The sequence below is a fragment of the Mchenga conophoros genome, linkage group LG7 (assembly GCF_057382185.1).
Source record: "Mchenga conophoros isolate Kocher_MC1m ecotype Shallow Benthic linkage group LG7, M_conophoros_male_GT1.1, whole genome shotgun sequence".
NCBI classification, from domain to species: Eukaryota; Metazoa; Chordata; class Actinopteri; order Cichliformes; family Cichlidae; genus Mchenga; species Mchenga conophoros.
The window spans coordinates 49981944-49998189 of NC_140532.1; the positions used below are offsets into that span (position 1 = coordinate 49981944).

Consider the following 16246-nt stretch of genomic DNA (forward strand, 5'->3'; position numbering starts at 1 on the left):
TGTGCCATTTCTTTTATTGTGAAAATGGGGAATATCTATAAATAATCTATAAAAATGTATATCAGTTTCCCCAATTCTGCTTGTTGGTGTTCTTAGCTGGAAGTATCGCTTCTTCGAGGCAGTTTAACTTCTGGAATATGAGCATGAACAAGCGGGAAAAAGAGAAGCTCGTCCGCAAACGAGTCCTTGTTCATATGGTGTCAGTTCTAAAACATCCAAGTCCACGATAAGAGCAAGTCACTTTGAACCAATAATTAGAATCAATCTCCAACCCATCTTTCATTTCACGTCATGTACACAATCACTAATCAAAACCACTTAAAAGGTTCGCCCTTAGATATGATACCAAAAACACTCCAATCCAAAACCAAAAACGTTTTGCTCTTGGAGTTTTTACTCCTAGCTTTGCCGTTGAAAAATGTTCCCATTCAGGAACCTCTGAGTGCCATGTGTCACTCTCTCTCTAATAGTGCCTCTGTTCGAAGCCTGTTGCACTAATGCAGCTGTGGCACTGCTGATATAAATCCTGGAATATCCACTTGCTCTCTTTATATAGGCCTCACTCGCACAATAGTTTGATTTCAAACACAACAAATGTGATTTCTTTCAGGTGGCTTCCTACATCTTCCACCAGAAAATGCTAACAAATATTTTCACAGTCCATAATACTCCCTCTCACTTATGTTTCTTTGCCAGCATTGTGACGTGTAATTACATCTTCTAAATTCAGGGTGTAATTTAACAAGCAGCATAAATGTAGATACAGCAGAGCAAAGGAAATGCGAAACAAATGTTTTTAAGGAGTGGTTAGTAACATGATGTTTTCAAATTTCTTTTTTTTCTTTTTTGAATTAACCACACGACCTATGCTGTTTGTCCGATCTTTTTAAAGAATGGTTAAGCTACTCACACTGTTTAAAATAAATATGTAAATGTTTAATCGCGCTAAATTTCCACCTTTCCAATCTTATTTCTTATTGACGTTCATATGAAGCAAGTTTAATTAGCCAGGCAGTCTGAATTCAGGACCAGAAATTCCCAAAATATTTAGAGGAGGGTGTCTGATACATTGTCCCATTACGGGTACAAAGTTTCCTTTCGGCGGATCTAACGTGCCTTAGCCCCGCCCGCCGGTGTTGACTTGGAGCCACCGGGAGAGGGTCGACGAATCGAGCTCATCCACAGCGTGTGTTTCCGTGCTGAAAACGTTTCAAGGCGAGGCGACCGCTGAACGCTGAGGACCGCAGTGAACGTAGTTTTTTAGCCCCAGGTTTGTTTTTCTGTTTGTTGTACATTTCATAGCTCGGTTTGTAACGTGGCGTCATTCGATCTGTTCGCAAGCTGTCGGCGATTAAACAAGACTTGACGGCTGACATTAGCAGGATAGCCGCGTAGCTCTGCTGTTATTTGCGGTTTTGTACAGTCACAACGTGGACAGTGGAGCTGATAGGCACGCCTCGTAAAACACACCAACTGGCTAGCTTTGCAGCGCTGTTAGCTTGGGAGCGCAATGTCAGTACCGTTAACAGATAGCTAACTTATTCGCAGGCATCAGGTGATAAACACATTTTCTTTCGGGAGCAGTTTCTCTAATGTCCAGTCACCTCGGGTTGCTGTTTTGAATTTCATTTTTGATGAAAACCAAGGGGAGAAAAAAGACTCGATATTAGCCATTTGTTGGACCTTTCTCAAACGGCTAATGTGCTCTGGATGACATTAGCGCACATACGTGTTTGTGTTTTCTGGACTCTCCTCTTTAACCGTTAGGTGTCTGTGGCGGCTCTTGGTGGTTAAAACGGGTGCTGTTAATTCCTGATCTATGTGGGCGTTGACTGGCACTCCTTTTAAGTTTAGCAAGGCCTGCAGAGGTCCAGACAGCATGTACAGTACTTGGCTAGCAACAGTAGGCAGCGCATTTAGGTGGGCTGCGTTTGTACAGTACAGTGCATGCAGGCCAGCAACACTCAGGAGCTACCACACTTTCACATGTCCAATCCTAGATTATTATCTCTGTGATGAAGTACTGCGGGATGGTGCCTGAGCAAATACATACATGCTTATGAATTTCGTGTGCTGCACGTAGCTTAGTCACGTGTTGTTGCAGACAACTATCAAGAATAAATTCCCCAAATTCTTTGGTGGCAGCATCTGTTTTGTGAGGATTTTCTGCTTCATCTCATCTTTTGATTGTGGTGGTATAATTCCACAGCTCAGTTTATAGGCACACTGGGCTGTGGGAACATTCAGTGGTCACTTTATATTGCAGGCAGTTAATCAGTCATATCTGCAATTGGCTAATTCACGTACTTAGAAAAATACATGCTATAGTTGTAGTGGCTGACTGATACTTTTTAAGTAATGACTGTGATAGGTCAATGTCTGCTGATAATATTGGCCAACTCCTTCAGATTATTTGATCAGGTGTGTCCCTGCATGTACTGTATGCCGTTTGACTGATTGTATCATTTGATCCCCTCCGTTTAGCAGATCCAGGGAGAGGAACCTGTTTGTTTTTCCCGCTGCAGGTGAAAGACAATGGAGGTGAAAGGCAAACAGCAGGACGAAGACATCTCATTCAGCAACACTGACACTAATGGTAAGGTCCCACACAGGTTTATGTTGATGAGTTAAGCAATTCATTAGAGTAATGTAAAGATGTAAATGAGGTCCTGCTTTTAAAAATAAGCTAAGCCTGTCTGTCATGTCATCCGGCATGAAGTACAGTCTGCAGATACAAATGGTAATTAGTTTGTTTAAGGAAAGGAGAGAGGTAGGGGAAAAGAAACTGGCTTATGCTTCATAGCATGTGCACATGTCAGATGGTTGAGGGATTCGCCTGTACAGCATACTGCTGTTCTGTGGGCCCTGAGCAGGTCTGTCCCATGTTTTAATCCAGGAAGGGTACACGGTGGTGTTGGACTTCTTCCAGGATGCAGTTGGCCGCTAAATGAAACTTGTTCTTTGGGTGGAACATGGCGTAGACCTAGCTCCTGACGTGTAGTTATGTTTTTGTCACTTTTTCTAAGCTTTCAGTGGCTTTAGCCGGTAATGTTAATTTGGTTCTTTCCCCCAATTTATTTTCCCTAACGGTAAGGCAACTCAGTTCTAAATTGTTTGTGTTGTTTGGTGTTATAGAATACTATGGTAACAATGTCTTGGAAGAACAACAAGTGTGTTTTTTATGTTTATATATATATTATTACAATTACCCTGAACTACTTGTTTGAGTACTGCGTTCAGAGTTACTGCCCGTCTCCGTTTGACCAAATCACCTGTCTCTTTAGGTAAGCGCCCAGCTGAGGACATGGATGAGGAGCAGGCCTTCAAACGTTCACGCAACACAGATGAGATGGTGGAGCTGCGAGTGCTGCTTCAGAGCAAAGTAAAAAGACTCACACATCAGCTGTTGGGACTGCATTGCTGTTTTCTTCACCTTTTCATCAAAAAATTTTTTTTCTTCACAGAATGCCGGTGCTGTTATTGGAAAGGGTGGCAAGAACATAAAAGCCCTGCGCACAGATGTGAGTACACAGATAAAAATCTGCAAATATGTCTGCAATTGAGGGGACAGTTTTGCCAGCTAATGCCTGCCCCCTCTTTTGCAGAACCTCTCTTTTCTTTTAAATTTATATCTGCCTTGTTGACTGCCACTGGCCTGCTCACCAACGCCTTGGGCCGATGTTTAGCTATTGTGTCCCATCACTTGTGCTGTCCTTATATCTGGGATTCAGTCTAACGAAGTTCTATGATTACATTTGTGCTCTTTAAACATGAAGATGATGAAGAATTGAAGGTTTTCTTGACACAAGAGGAGAAATAATTTATTTAAAGAAAACCCAAAGTGTCAAAACAAATTACCAAATGATTTCTGCATTCCTGCAGAATTGGATTTTTTGGCGGCATGCTTTTACTATTGTATCTAGAATTGACATGCACTGTTACTATGATGAAACCAACTTGGCTCGTGTGGACAGACCAGGAAGGTCCTGTTAGACAGCTGTGTTTTGGGATTTTTTTTGTTAGGTTTTTTTGGATACCCCCCCCCCCCCCCTTTTTTTTTTTTTTTTCCCCCCCCCAGTCCTGTGTTTGTGAGTTTCAACCTAATTACATTTCCCCAAACTGTTGAAGCTATGTTTGACCTTGAAGTGACAACAGGTGCCTGAAAGCCTTGACTGGAAAGCCTTTTCAGGGACATAAATCTGTCTAGTGCTCCAAACTGCTTATTAAACATATCTTTGTCCAGGTCACACTTCCTGTTCTTCTTCACTCACCACAGTTTCACTTTTGGGACAACGTGTAGCGTGTATTCAATTAAAAATGTATTCCTTCTCCCCCTCTTCCCTTCTCCTTTTTTTTTATTTTTTTGTCTTTACTTTTGGCCACCTTCCTCCGTTGCCCATGTACTGGATCGACATGCCCCTCCTGCGTTGCCCACCTTGACGTTGGCCCAACCTCCGCCCGCCCCCGAACGCCCGCCCGCCCACCTGACACTCCCGGTTGGCCCTGCCCATAAACTGTGCCCCTCCTTAATCGGGCACCTAACTTGACATCTTGTGATTGAATGCCCCTGCCCAATGCCAACCTCCTCCACCACAACCACCACCACAACCACCACCACCACCACCTCCTCGGCCCATGCAGTACAATGCCAGTGTATCAGTCCCAGACAGCAGTGGCCCAGAGCGGTATGTCCCACCAGTTATTGCCTCACTGCCTGATTAGAACAGTGAATCACATGTCTTTGATAATCTGCCTTCTGTTTGACTTTTAACATTTTGATATACATGACAGTATACCCCCCCCCCCCCCCCCCCCCCTCCACTTGTAAGAGACGTGTTTGTTCCTTTTTTTCCTCCTTTTTTTTCCTGTCCATTTTCAGCCTCTCCATTGAGTTGGACCTTTTGTTATTACAGTTTATTGTCCATGCAGAGAATCACTGACAGCTCACTACCAAGTAGTTGGTGTTTTACATAATTAGCAACGCAGCGGTCAGATGCTGTTTATTTATATGTATTTTTTTTTTTTAATTTCCTTTCTGTGATGTTTAATTTTACCATAAATCTTGTGGAAAGCAGACATCTTTATCTCACTCTGTCCTCCTCCTCTGTGGCTCACCTGGCCCTCTCGCTTCCCACCCCCACTCTCAGCATCACTGTCCATGAGAGAGCGCACTGGCTCTTGTCCGGAGGCTCCGTCTTCGTGTCTGTCACTCATTATTGTTGTTTCTTTTTATTTCATGGTGCTGCATCCCCTTGTGTTAAATTCCTCTCAGGCCACATCAGATCAGCGCTGCCTGCCCAAACCTTTCATAACCCTCCCACCCCCGTTCCTGTTCTGTGCCACAGAGTAGTTGGCAACCACTCACATTTCTTTTCCCAGTCTAAACCCCTCTGCTCTGTTGCTGTTCTCTACTACCCACCTCGTCCTCTCCTCACCTCAGCCCCAAGCCCCTCTCCTCCCCACCTGTTCCCCACCCTCTTTCCCAACTCCTGGTCACAAAGAGAAGGTGTGCTGGTGGCGCAGTTGTCAATACAAGATAATGTGTTAAGTTATTACCTTCCTTTTCCCCAACTTGGTGGTGGGATGGTTATAGAAGATCTCTCTCTCTCTTTTTAAACCCCTCTTTCCCAACTCTGTGTGGCCGCAATCACATTAATTTGAGCCGCTCTGAAACCGCCCATCCTCCCCAAGCTTGTCTTTAAAAATAATATTATAATCAGTGCATGTCAGCTGCTTATTTAGTCAGTGTAGTGTTGGGGAAAAGTTATGAAGAATTCTTATTTTTTTGTGTAGTATTTAGCAGTCTTATTTTTTCCTTTTTTTAGTTTTTAAACCTTTCGTAAGTGTGTTCATAAATGTTTGCTGGACTGCTTCTTCTTTATTTGTTTATTTATTTTTTATCAGGTTTTGCTTTCTGTCCTTCTCTCTTGTTCTTCTTGTAACGCCTTGCTTCCTTTTGGCTAAAATGGTTCCTGACAGGATCCTGAGTGTGAATGCCAGTATCGACACTATTGGAGAGATTCTGTTGAAAATCATACCGACTCTTGAAGAGGTAAGCTGTCATAATAATTGTGCATATAAACAAAGAGCAGAAAGGTTGATGGTATCTGTTTATGAGATATGTTTATATGTTGCAAAAAAGAAAAATCACAACTGAATCTGACTGGAAGATCTTATTTCTTTTATTCCTGACCTTTCATGCTTTAAGTTAATATAACACAGAGCTGGTACATTGTATCCAGCTGCACCCAGCATGCATTGATAAAATGCTAATAATAATAGTAAGCTACTTTTATCTGCTTCCATATTCACAAGGGGTCGCCACAGCAGGTAGTTCCTGATATATTCTGAATTTTTGCAGCCCTACACGCAGCCATATGTCCCACCAGTGATGCTGTGCAATAGCAGTAGTTATGTGCTTACACAACAAAATTTTCATTAGCTTTACTGAGACTCACTGGGTCTTTGTCATAACCACTTCCTGGTTGTCATTCCAGTCATTTGACCATGCTTAATTAGCTTATCGCTAGACTACTCACAGATATAATGGTTCTAGTTTCTTTTTTGTTGAATTATGCTTATTAATGATCTTAGTATGTGTCACTGTAGTTTTTTGTCTTTGGTAAATGCTATCGTGATTTATTGAGAGTTCCTCTTGCCCTGTCTTAAAGTCTTTATGTGAGCTGTGAGCATGTGAGCTGCTTTAAATCTTCTCTAAATATCTTTTCTAAAAGCGGTTTGTAACAGTTATTATCATACTTGTTAATACTGATGGGGAGAGAATTTACAAAACCACATTGGATTGATTCAAATGACTGTTTATGCTTAAGTAACAGATTTGAAATCGGTTTGAAATGAAACAATCACGATGCAGTTGAAGTGCACGCTTATATTTCTTTATAAATTAAGCAGGTTAAAAAGACTGGAGGTGATCGCATTTGAAAGCTTTGTGAGCCTAAAGCAGACGGTCAAAGGAGAAGTTAATATAAATACAGGCCATGGGTTTGCTTTGCCCAAACAAACCAAATACATCAGAAAAACAGGAAGATTAGGAGTAGACCGATTGTTTGTGTACATTCTAATGAATGTACCAAAACTGATGAAAGGCATATTCAGTTTCAGAACAATACTATATTTCTCTGAAAGTCTACAGAGCAATACTAAGATTCAGCGAAATGCAACAAAGTTGTCAAGCCAGTACGTTGCAGTACAAGTGGACAATGACCCAAAACTTAATGTATGAGCACTCTGAACAGTTTGAAGATCAGGAGGAAGAATCTGCTGCAGTGTCTAAATCGCTCACCTGATTTCACCGACTGTGATGCTGCAAAGACAAAACATCACAAAGGAGGCATCGTTCTAGCCAGTCGTTGCTTTCAAATAATTTTTGACAATAAAAAACCTCATTTTATTTGGGATTATAAAATTCCATGCATAGAAGTGGTTGCTATTGCTTAACAGATAATAAACCCCTTAAAATAATTTTCTTTGACTCCTTAAGTTATTTTTGTTGGAGGCTTTAAAAAAGCTGAAAGGCTCCACTGCAACTGTATGTGCCATTTCAGACTGATGTGGTAGCATAGAGGGACAAAAATGATGAAAATTAAGTTACTGTCCAAATATATGAATGTACACTGCACTGATGTGAATTTTGAAATGCATTAAACATATTAATCATTGCTTTGTTCAATAATGCTCCACAATGAAATAGAAATTTAGCATCACATTTTCTAATCTTGAAATGACTTGCCAAATGCCAGATTGTGACCCATGCAGATGTGTGCATGGGTCATTTAAGGCTTGGAGTCCACTGCATGTTTAGCGGTTATAAGCAGGTTTAGCAGTTTTTTGCCACATTGGCAGCATATAAGTTACTGCCCAAAGACTTTAGTAATAAACTATAGGCAGATATTCTGACCCTGCTGACATTGTTGATCTTGTGCCGTGTTTCTTTAGTACCAACATTACAGCGGGATTGATTTTGACTGTGAGCTTCGGCTGCTGATCCATCAGAGCTTGGCAGGGGGCATCATCGGAGTGAAAGGTGCCAAGATAAAGGAGCTAAGAGAGGTAAGAGAGTCCAGATTAGCAGGATCCTCACGATGCTCTGCCCCAAAAGCTGGACTGTAGAATAATTATTAAGGTTGTAATTGTTAATGCATATTGTATCTGAAATATATTAGGATTTATTAGGACTTATTTGTGCCACCTTATTGTTGTATCTGTATTTCCCAAACGTTTTATAACTTGTTTATACTTTGAGTATTACAGATATAACTTATTTACAGCTCTAATCAGATAATGTGGTATATGTGATCAAAATTTGGCTCGTAAGAATAATTAAAAAAAACTAATTATACCTCAATTAAATTCACCTGATCTGCCCATCGAGATCATCATCTTCCATATGTCCGGACAGCTGTCAGTGTACACGTTTTGATTAAGATGGGCAATTATCCGAGCCATTGTTAGCTACGCAGCTCATATGTGTATTTATGACACTAGCAAAACTGGTCTTTAGACCAGCTTTAATGGCAAATTGGTCACAGATGAAATTGATAGACTGGAAAGAAGACTAACACTTTTTGTTCTTGTGCATCAGAACACCCAGACCACCATCAAGTTGTTCCAGGAGTGCTGTCCACACTCGACAGACAGAGTCGTCTTAGTTGGAGGAAAGCCAGAGCGCGTCGTTGAATGTATAAAAGTTATATTGGAGCTGGTGTCAGAGGTGCGATTACATCATTGAGATCTGTTAAAGGGGTTAACATGCTTTATAATTATGCGGTTCATGTCTCACAGTAAGAATAATAAATTATCTATTTAATTTTCTTTTCCTTCCCCTTGCAGGCACCGATCAAAGGTCGCGCCCAGCCTTATGACCCTAACTTCTATGATGAGACGTACGACTACGGTGGCTTTACTATGTTATTTGAAGAGAGGGGCAGACGACCCATCGGTGGCTTCCCCATTCGTGTTCGTGGCGGTTTTGAGCGCATGCCTCCCGTTCGTGGCAGCAGGCCCATGCCTCCCTCCAGAAGGGATTATGATGACATGAGTCCCAGACGAGGGCCTCCGCCACCACTGAGCAGAGGACGAGGGGGAAGTCGTGCTCGTAATCTGCCTCTGCCCCCGCCACCACCACCAAGAGGAGGGTAAGGGCAGTGCTTTCACATCTGAACTGTTTTTATACTTACTATATAAAAGATGGCCATAGATAATGCCCATTACCCATTGGTGTTTTAACTCCCATTTTAAAGCCCCTGGTCGGCCGTTGCCATATGGTTAGCATAACCAAGCCAAACGTGAATGTATTTGGACTAGAGGGAGGAGTGCTAAATTGGCAACTAGGGCTATTGTTGATAGGTTGCATCCATCCATCTGGGTGCACATACATAAAACTTAAATACTATAAAAACGGGAGCACTCACTTCTTGCACACCAGCCCATATTATGTCAGTGCTGCAAATGGCTCCAACACCACAAATGCAGCCAAAGTTCAGTCCAAATTCAAATCAGCAGAGGTGATGAGCCTAGTCAGCATTCACCCACCCTAAGTGTTATTAAAATGAAGGTGAAAATTAGCTATAGGCATTTTTTTCCTACTCTTTGTAAAACGATCTTATTTCTCCAATAAAGTTTGGATCTAAAAAGCACTATTAGATTCCTGTTAATTTATACGTATTATGTGTATGTTTGTGTATAGGCATATATAGTGTTTCACCAACTTCTTTTTCCTTGTCTGTTATTATCCACAGAGGTGACAGGTTTTCACATGGCAGCTATCATGGTAGCATGGATGACAGACCAAGGTGAGTAGGATTGTCAATACAAAATAATTTGTCTTAAAAGCAGAAGACACTGAAAGTTCGTCAGGAGGTGAAGCCATAGTTCAGACCTGATCAGAGGTCATCAGTGGAGTCTGCTTGCCCTGTCACACGTGTCCCCTATGTTGGAGGAACTGTGTTAACATTTACCTTTTTGTCTGTAGTGACAGAAGAGGCAGAGGAGACCGTTATGACAGCATGGTGAGTGTGTTTACTAGTGCTTCTGTAATGCTAATCCGTATGTGTCGCTTCCTGCTTCTGTGTAGTTTGTGTTTGTGAATCCTGCTTTAGATCATATGATTGGAATTTCTTTTTCTCACTTTCGTACAAGCGCAGTGGCTTCAACACCAAGCTGCTTTTTTTTTCTCCCCCCACTATGTATGCACACTGATGTAGGCCTGTTGTTGCCAGGCAACTGTTGTCTCCGTGGTTACCACAGAGCAGCTGAGTACGTAGTCCGGAGATCCACCAGGCTAGCAAATGAGCAGAAGCCAAAGCGAGTCCTAAACTGTTTCCCTGTAGGTTTAAAGCTGCAAAAAATGTTTTAATAGTAATACAGAAGCATTAATTTCATCACATAGGCATCAAGAGATGTCAGTTAATCCTTTAAAGTGATTTTAAAGTGTCTAAGAAAAGAGCAAAAACTGACGTTTATCATGTAAAGTATAATATTATTTCTTTTTCTTTGTGAAACAAGAATTTCAGGAGTGAAAGCATCAACTGATTATTTTTAGCATTAACGCTTGTCACCGCTCTACTCATCTGAGTTAACAAGTAAACATCGTCACATATAAATTAAATGCAATCGGTGTAATAGATGTGGGACTTGCAGCCAATTTGCTACTTGACAGATCTTACCCATGGCTAAGCTTTTAAGGTGCACTTTAATACAAAGAAAGAGGTTTACAGTAAAAGAGCTACAGACAAATGCTGGAAAAAGTAATCAAAACTACAGTGACAGCTTCCAGTTGACATTGAAGTGTTCAGATGTTCAAAAGGCCTTTTTTTTTTTTTTTTTTTTTTTTTTTTTTTTTTTTTTTAGGCCTGTATGCAAGCAGATAGTTTGTGTACTTGACAGCCATATTACTGTAAAATAGGCTTTACTGGAACTTACTGGAGAGGCAGCTGGTTATCCCTCACAGTGCATCACCGTATATGAACTATATTTATATCTTCCTTTAAAAGGATGGGTACACCTAATTTTGAATGTTAACGGTAATGCTCATTTCTTTTGAAGTAGTAAATGGAGGATGAAATAATTATTGCCCCGACTATATATTCACATGTGTTCCCACCTTAAATTGAATTGGTGTCCTTGTTTCTGAGCCATTTAAGTGGTTTATTTAAAATAAAGAAATAAATACAGAAAAGGCCTAAATTGTCTACAGGGAAGTTGTAGCGTGATCAGCAATGCATCGTTTGTGTTTAGCAGCACAAGTCACTGACAACTTCCAGCCGAGTCACTGCACAAACCAGCAGAACAGAATCCTGGAAAGTGTAAATGTGTTTTGGGGCACGTATGGAGTCTACGAGGACTCGTACAGGCTGATTAAAATAGAAGCATATCTGTTCTATCAGACATGTGTGAGCTGAGCAGCTGAAAAGCCGCCTGTGTAAGAGGCAGCGTAGTCAAAATTGGGTTTTTCTTGAACTTCCCCACAAAAGCTGCAGCTGTTCTTGGCAGTATTGTGAACTCAAACTGATGATGCTTTTATGTGCTTCAAATATATGAACGACTGAAAGTCTCTGTGGTGATCTAGGAAGGTAAAGCTGAGTACTTTACTAACGAGTACTTTAAAGGTCTTCAACATGTGCCTTTCTGTTGGTCAACTTTATTCAAATGAATAATTTCAGAAAGGCAAATCATCACATGAAGAGGCCCAGAGTTATTTCACCCTCGGATCAAATTTCTAGCCAACAACATGGTGTTCTTATAAAGTTCAGTGTGATTTTTTTAAAGCTTTGAAATGGATGCGCTTAATACTGTGGGATGAGTACTCCCCTTCACCTTGGTGAACATCAGATTGTTCTTAGTCTGCATGAGTGTACACGAGTTGTTTGTAGTTTAATGTAGAATGGATAGTGAGCATTTAGTTTACTCCAGGTTCTGAGAGCTTCGTCTTTACTGTGACATTCAAACTTATATTATATATATTTTTTCCCCCATCAATTGATCCTGAAATGCAGAGTGGAGGTGGATATGGTGAGTGTTCTTCTTTATTAATCTCCTGGAAAAATTCAAGTTCAGCAAAGGAAAATCAGGGCTTCTTGGACTTTATTCTCATAATTTCATCTTTTATTTTTGAGAGGTTTTATAGGAACACCACAATGCTGCAAGGCATGGGGCAACTCCACCGATCAGGCATAACATTATGACCACCCGCCTAGTATTGTGTCGGTCCACCCTTTGCTGTCAAAACATCTCTGACCCGTCAAGGCATGGACTCAACTAAACCCATGTGCTGTGGTATCTGGCACCAATTGTCAGCAAAAGATCCTGTAGGTCCTGTAAGTTGTGGGGTGGGGCCTCCATGGATCAGGCCTGTTTGTCCAACACATCCCACAGATGCTCACATGGATTGAGAAGTGGGTCATTTGGAGGAAACAATGCTGAGGTAGGTGGCACGTGTCAAAGTAACATTGGTTAGACCAGGTCACCTTTTTCTATTGCTCCGTTCACCCTGACTGGTCTGTGGCTATGCAGCCCCTTAAGCAACAAACTGCAATGCACTGTGTATTCTGACACCTTTCTATCAGAACCAGCATTGACCTTGTGGTCAATTTGAGCTACAGTAGCTTGTCTGTTAAATCGCACTACACGTGTCAGCCTTCGCTCCTCACGTGCGTCAGTGAGCCTTGGCCTCCCATGACCCTGTCACTGGTTCACTGCTGTTCCTTCCTTGGACCACTTTTCGCAGATACTGACCACTACAGACTGGGAAGACCCCTCAAGAGCTGCAGTTTTGGAGACACGCTGACCCAGTTGTCTTGCATTCACAGTTTGGCACTTGTAAAACTTGCTCAAATCCTTGCACTTGTCCATGACTTTCTTCTCATCAACTTTGAGGATAAAATCGTCACTTGCTCCCTATGAGATCCCATCCACTAACAGGTGTCATGATGAAAAGATGATCAGTGTTATCTCTGTCACCCCAGTGGTCATGATGTTATGCCTGATCAGTGAGTATAGACTAGCTCACAGGTTTTCTAACACACTGCCATTATCAGTTCAGCTTTGACTTAATGTGTTTAACAGTTAAGTTCATTATTTATTGAATATACTACTGTGTAAGGAAAAGATGAAACCATGCAATGTCTACCAGTTTAAAAACAGTGAGTTTCATTTAAATCATTTATTTTTACTGATAAATGAATCCGTTGATTCAATAATTGAACTGCAGCTCAAGTCTGGAACATTCTGGCTACATTCTTTACTATCACTTCTCTTTGTTCTGGGGTGCATTTTCATTTTTTTCCTTTCTTTGTTTTCTTTTTGATGTTTTCAAAGACAACAGTTCTTCCTGGGATCACTTTCAGTCTGGTGAGTTGGGATCGATCGTTACTATCCCAGCGTTTTGTTTCCTAACCTATAGGGATTGTTGCATCTTCTGGCATGCTTTAGTTAAAGATGGCTTTTCCCCTCTTCCACCTTATGTGGTTTTAACTCCTCCTAGGCGGCAGAGGCTCGTACAGTGATATCGGAGGTCCAGTCATCACAACACAAGTCACCATCCCAAAAGATGTAAGCTAAAGTGAGCAATGACAAGAAAAGAGATGCCACTCCTTCATGTATGTTTTTTTTTAACTCTCCTTTACGGTTGTTGTGCAGCTGGCAGGCTCCATCATTGGTAAAGGCGGTCAGAGGATCAAGCAGATCCGCCATGAGTCTGGGGCATCCATCAAGATTGATGAACCACTAGAGGGCTCTGAGGACCGCATCATCACCATCACAGGGACACAGGACCAGATCCAGAATGCCCAGTACTTGCTGCAGAACAGGCACGCACTCCTCTGATTTTCCCCAGGACAGTATCAACACCACACAGCAGTGAGGCCTTTCTGTGCTGACCTGTGTGCTCATGCTCACCCAAATGGAAATAATTGTATATATTTATTTTTTTTACTTTTAATCGGTCAACTTTGACTCACAGTTTCTCCAGGAAAATCTGAAATGAAAGCTAATAAGATCACTAGATTAAGCAGTTTATTAACGGAAATTGTGCAATTCTTTTGGGTAATTGATGATGAAATAATTCTGCAGTGTAAGTTTGATGGAAACTGGCTTTGGGTGGGGGAAGCTTTAAAGACGACCTTGGATCTGGACTATTTTATACTATTTTGTAACTTTTTACAGTCTGCGTTAAGATCGTCTGGCTGATTAATGAATGATGAAAACAGTGTTTCATCTTGTGGAGCTTTTCATTTCACTGTGCTCCCTCTCACCACTAAATGGCTAAGCTGGTCTCACCAGTTGGTCGGGTCGCTTCTTGCAGACAGAATTTATTTCCAGCTTTGACCTTGCGTTACTTTTTTTTTAACTTACAAATGTGCTTCATGTGGAAAATGCTTAACAATTTTTCCACATCTGGATTTACAACTTCTTAACCCGTGCCATGTTTCTGTTAACATAAATATTTCTGATGTTTCGTCCTTACCTTTTATCTGTCTTTTATTTCAGCGTGAGGCAGTACTCAGGTCGGTTCTTCTAGGAAGAAAAGAGAAGAAGCAGAAGAGTGAAGCCATGCTGCCATACTGTTTGTTCCTGCTATTCAGAGCCTACATTCCTCTGCTTTGGGTAGACATGCCCCTTCCACACAAACACACACACACACTACACCGCCTAGCTGTGTTGCAGTTTTTATTTTGACAAATCTTAAGCTGTCAAACAGCAGTCAACAAGTTTTTCTGTGCTGGTGTGATTACTTTTAAGAGATTCTTGTGCCGTCACTGGAGTAAACCCATCTGTGTGATGACTTTCGGTGTTGTGAGAGCCAACCTCTGGCCCTTGTTTCTTTTATTTCAGTACAGCATGCAGAATGTAATAGTTTTGTTTGAATCATTATGTTTGTTTGATTTATTTTTTTTCTTTCCCTTAAAGTTTTAAGCACACTTTCCAAATGAAGATGCATGGTGTTGGAATGGTTCAAAGCCTTTTGAATAAACTTCAGTTTTTACACGACCTCCAACACCTTTTTTCTCACTGTTAAATGAAGTAATGAAGTGCTTTCTTTCTTTTTCTTTTTTGAATGATGGGGTTCAGTGAGATTGTTTGGGAAATGAATTTATTTATGTCTATTACGCTAAAGTAGAAAGCAGAGAAGAATTGAGATGCCAGCCTCATGTCTGGAGGGTCAGTATGAAGCTAGCACCACAGCCTGTTGGCTTACTCTAGCACAAAAGTGAATGCATGCAGCAGAAATTCCACCCATCAGTCCACAGATGAACATGCTGTATCTTGTTGTTGTTTATGTTGTACAGAAAGAAGCTAAAATGTACTTTTGGCCTTCCTCTCAGCACAAATAATATCTGCTTGTAACCCATTGGTGCCTATTTTAGAAACCTTTCAGTTTATAATTCTCATAAACAGTTTTTTTTATGGCTCAAACAGAAGATTTGTGAAAATTGTGAACTTTTGAAGTGTTTGTACTGTGGGTGTACTTTCTAATCCGTGATGGTGCTAGCTTCATATTTTATCAGGCAGGAAATAAATAAACCTATTTCCCAAAATATCTTTTCTTTTTTCTTTTTTTTAAGTCGGGATACTTGTGCCAGTGCGGTAATGCATAAAGAAAGTTTTAAGATTTTTTTTTTTTTTTTTTTTTTTTTTTTTTTTTGTGTGTAATCGTCTTTCTTTGAAAGGCAAAAAGCTGTATAAAGTGTGTATATATTTACATAAAAAAACAGTAATTTTATGAGTGTTTAGAACGGCCCAGATTACTTAATACTTTGGGGCCAAAAAACAAGAAGAACAACAAAAAAAGACAGATTTGGTAATCTTTAGTTGTCTTTCCATTATTTCTTTTCTACCACTCACAGGGATGGACTCGCTGAAATCTTCCAACCTTAAGAGCTGATCAGTTGGATCCATTTTATTCTTGCATTTTTTTTTTCATTATTTTAATTTTTGGAGAAGGATTTTTAGAGTTCTGTGAATTGATTTCTTAAGATACTCTCCCCCCCCCCCCCCCCCCCCTCTCTTTTCTTTGCAGTTTGATGTCAAAGGATTTGTGAGTCCAGGAGTGGTGATTTTTCTGTGTAGTACTTGCAGGTGTTTAGTAAATAAAGTCTGTGTCACAGCCCACAAAGTGTAAGTGTGTGTCTATTTGTTTTTATTTCAGCGGAGCAATACTGCGCTGCTGTCTTTGTAGTACATGTAATTGGTTTACGGACATGGTGAAGTGTGTCAGCCAGTTGCTCTC

At 40.8% G+C, this 16246-nt stretch overlaps 1 protein-coding gene across 3 annotated transcripts; it reads left to right on the forward strand.

The window, feature by feature from the left end:
- The first annotated feature begins 1119 nt into the window (after nt 1-1119).
- hnrpkl (heterogeneous nuclear ribonucleoprotein K, like) lies at nt 1120-16132 on the forward strand. Of its 3 annotated transcripts, none has more exons than XM_085279925.1 (16): nt 1128-1270; nt 2485-2596; nt 3285-3382; nt 3465-3521; nt 4642-4685; nt 5980-6052; nt 7957-8070; nt 8603-8731; nt 8851-9155; nt 9759-9812; nt 9992-10028; nt 12015-12030; nt 13336-13368; nt 13502-13569; nt 13657-13826; nt 14506-16132. In XM_085279925.1, exons 2-16 carry the CDS (start codon nt 2536-2538, stop codon nt 14534-14536), a joined length of 1290 nt encoding a protein of 429 aa, XP_085136051.1. In that variant the 5' UTR covers nt 1128-1270; nt 2485-2535; the 3' UTR covers nt 14537-16132. The 3 variants fall into 3 exon arrangements, 2 of the variants coding, with proteins under 2 accessions (XP_085136051.1, XP_085136052.1); XM_085279926.1 differs by having other exon boundaries at nt 1131-1270; nt 2488-2596; XR_014893054.1 differs by lacking the exons at nt 12015-12030; nt 13336-13368 and having other exon boundaries at nt 1120-1270.
- Nucleotides 16133-16246: the final 114 nt, after the last annotated feature.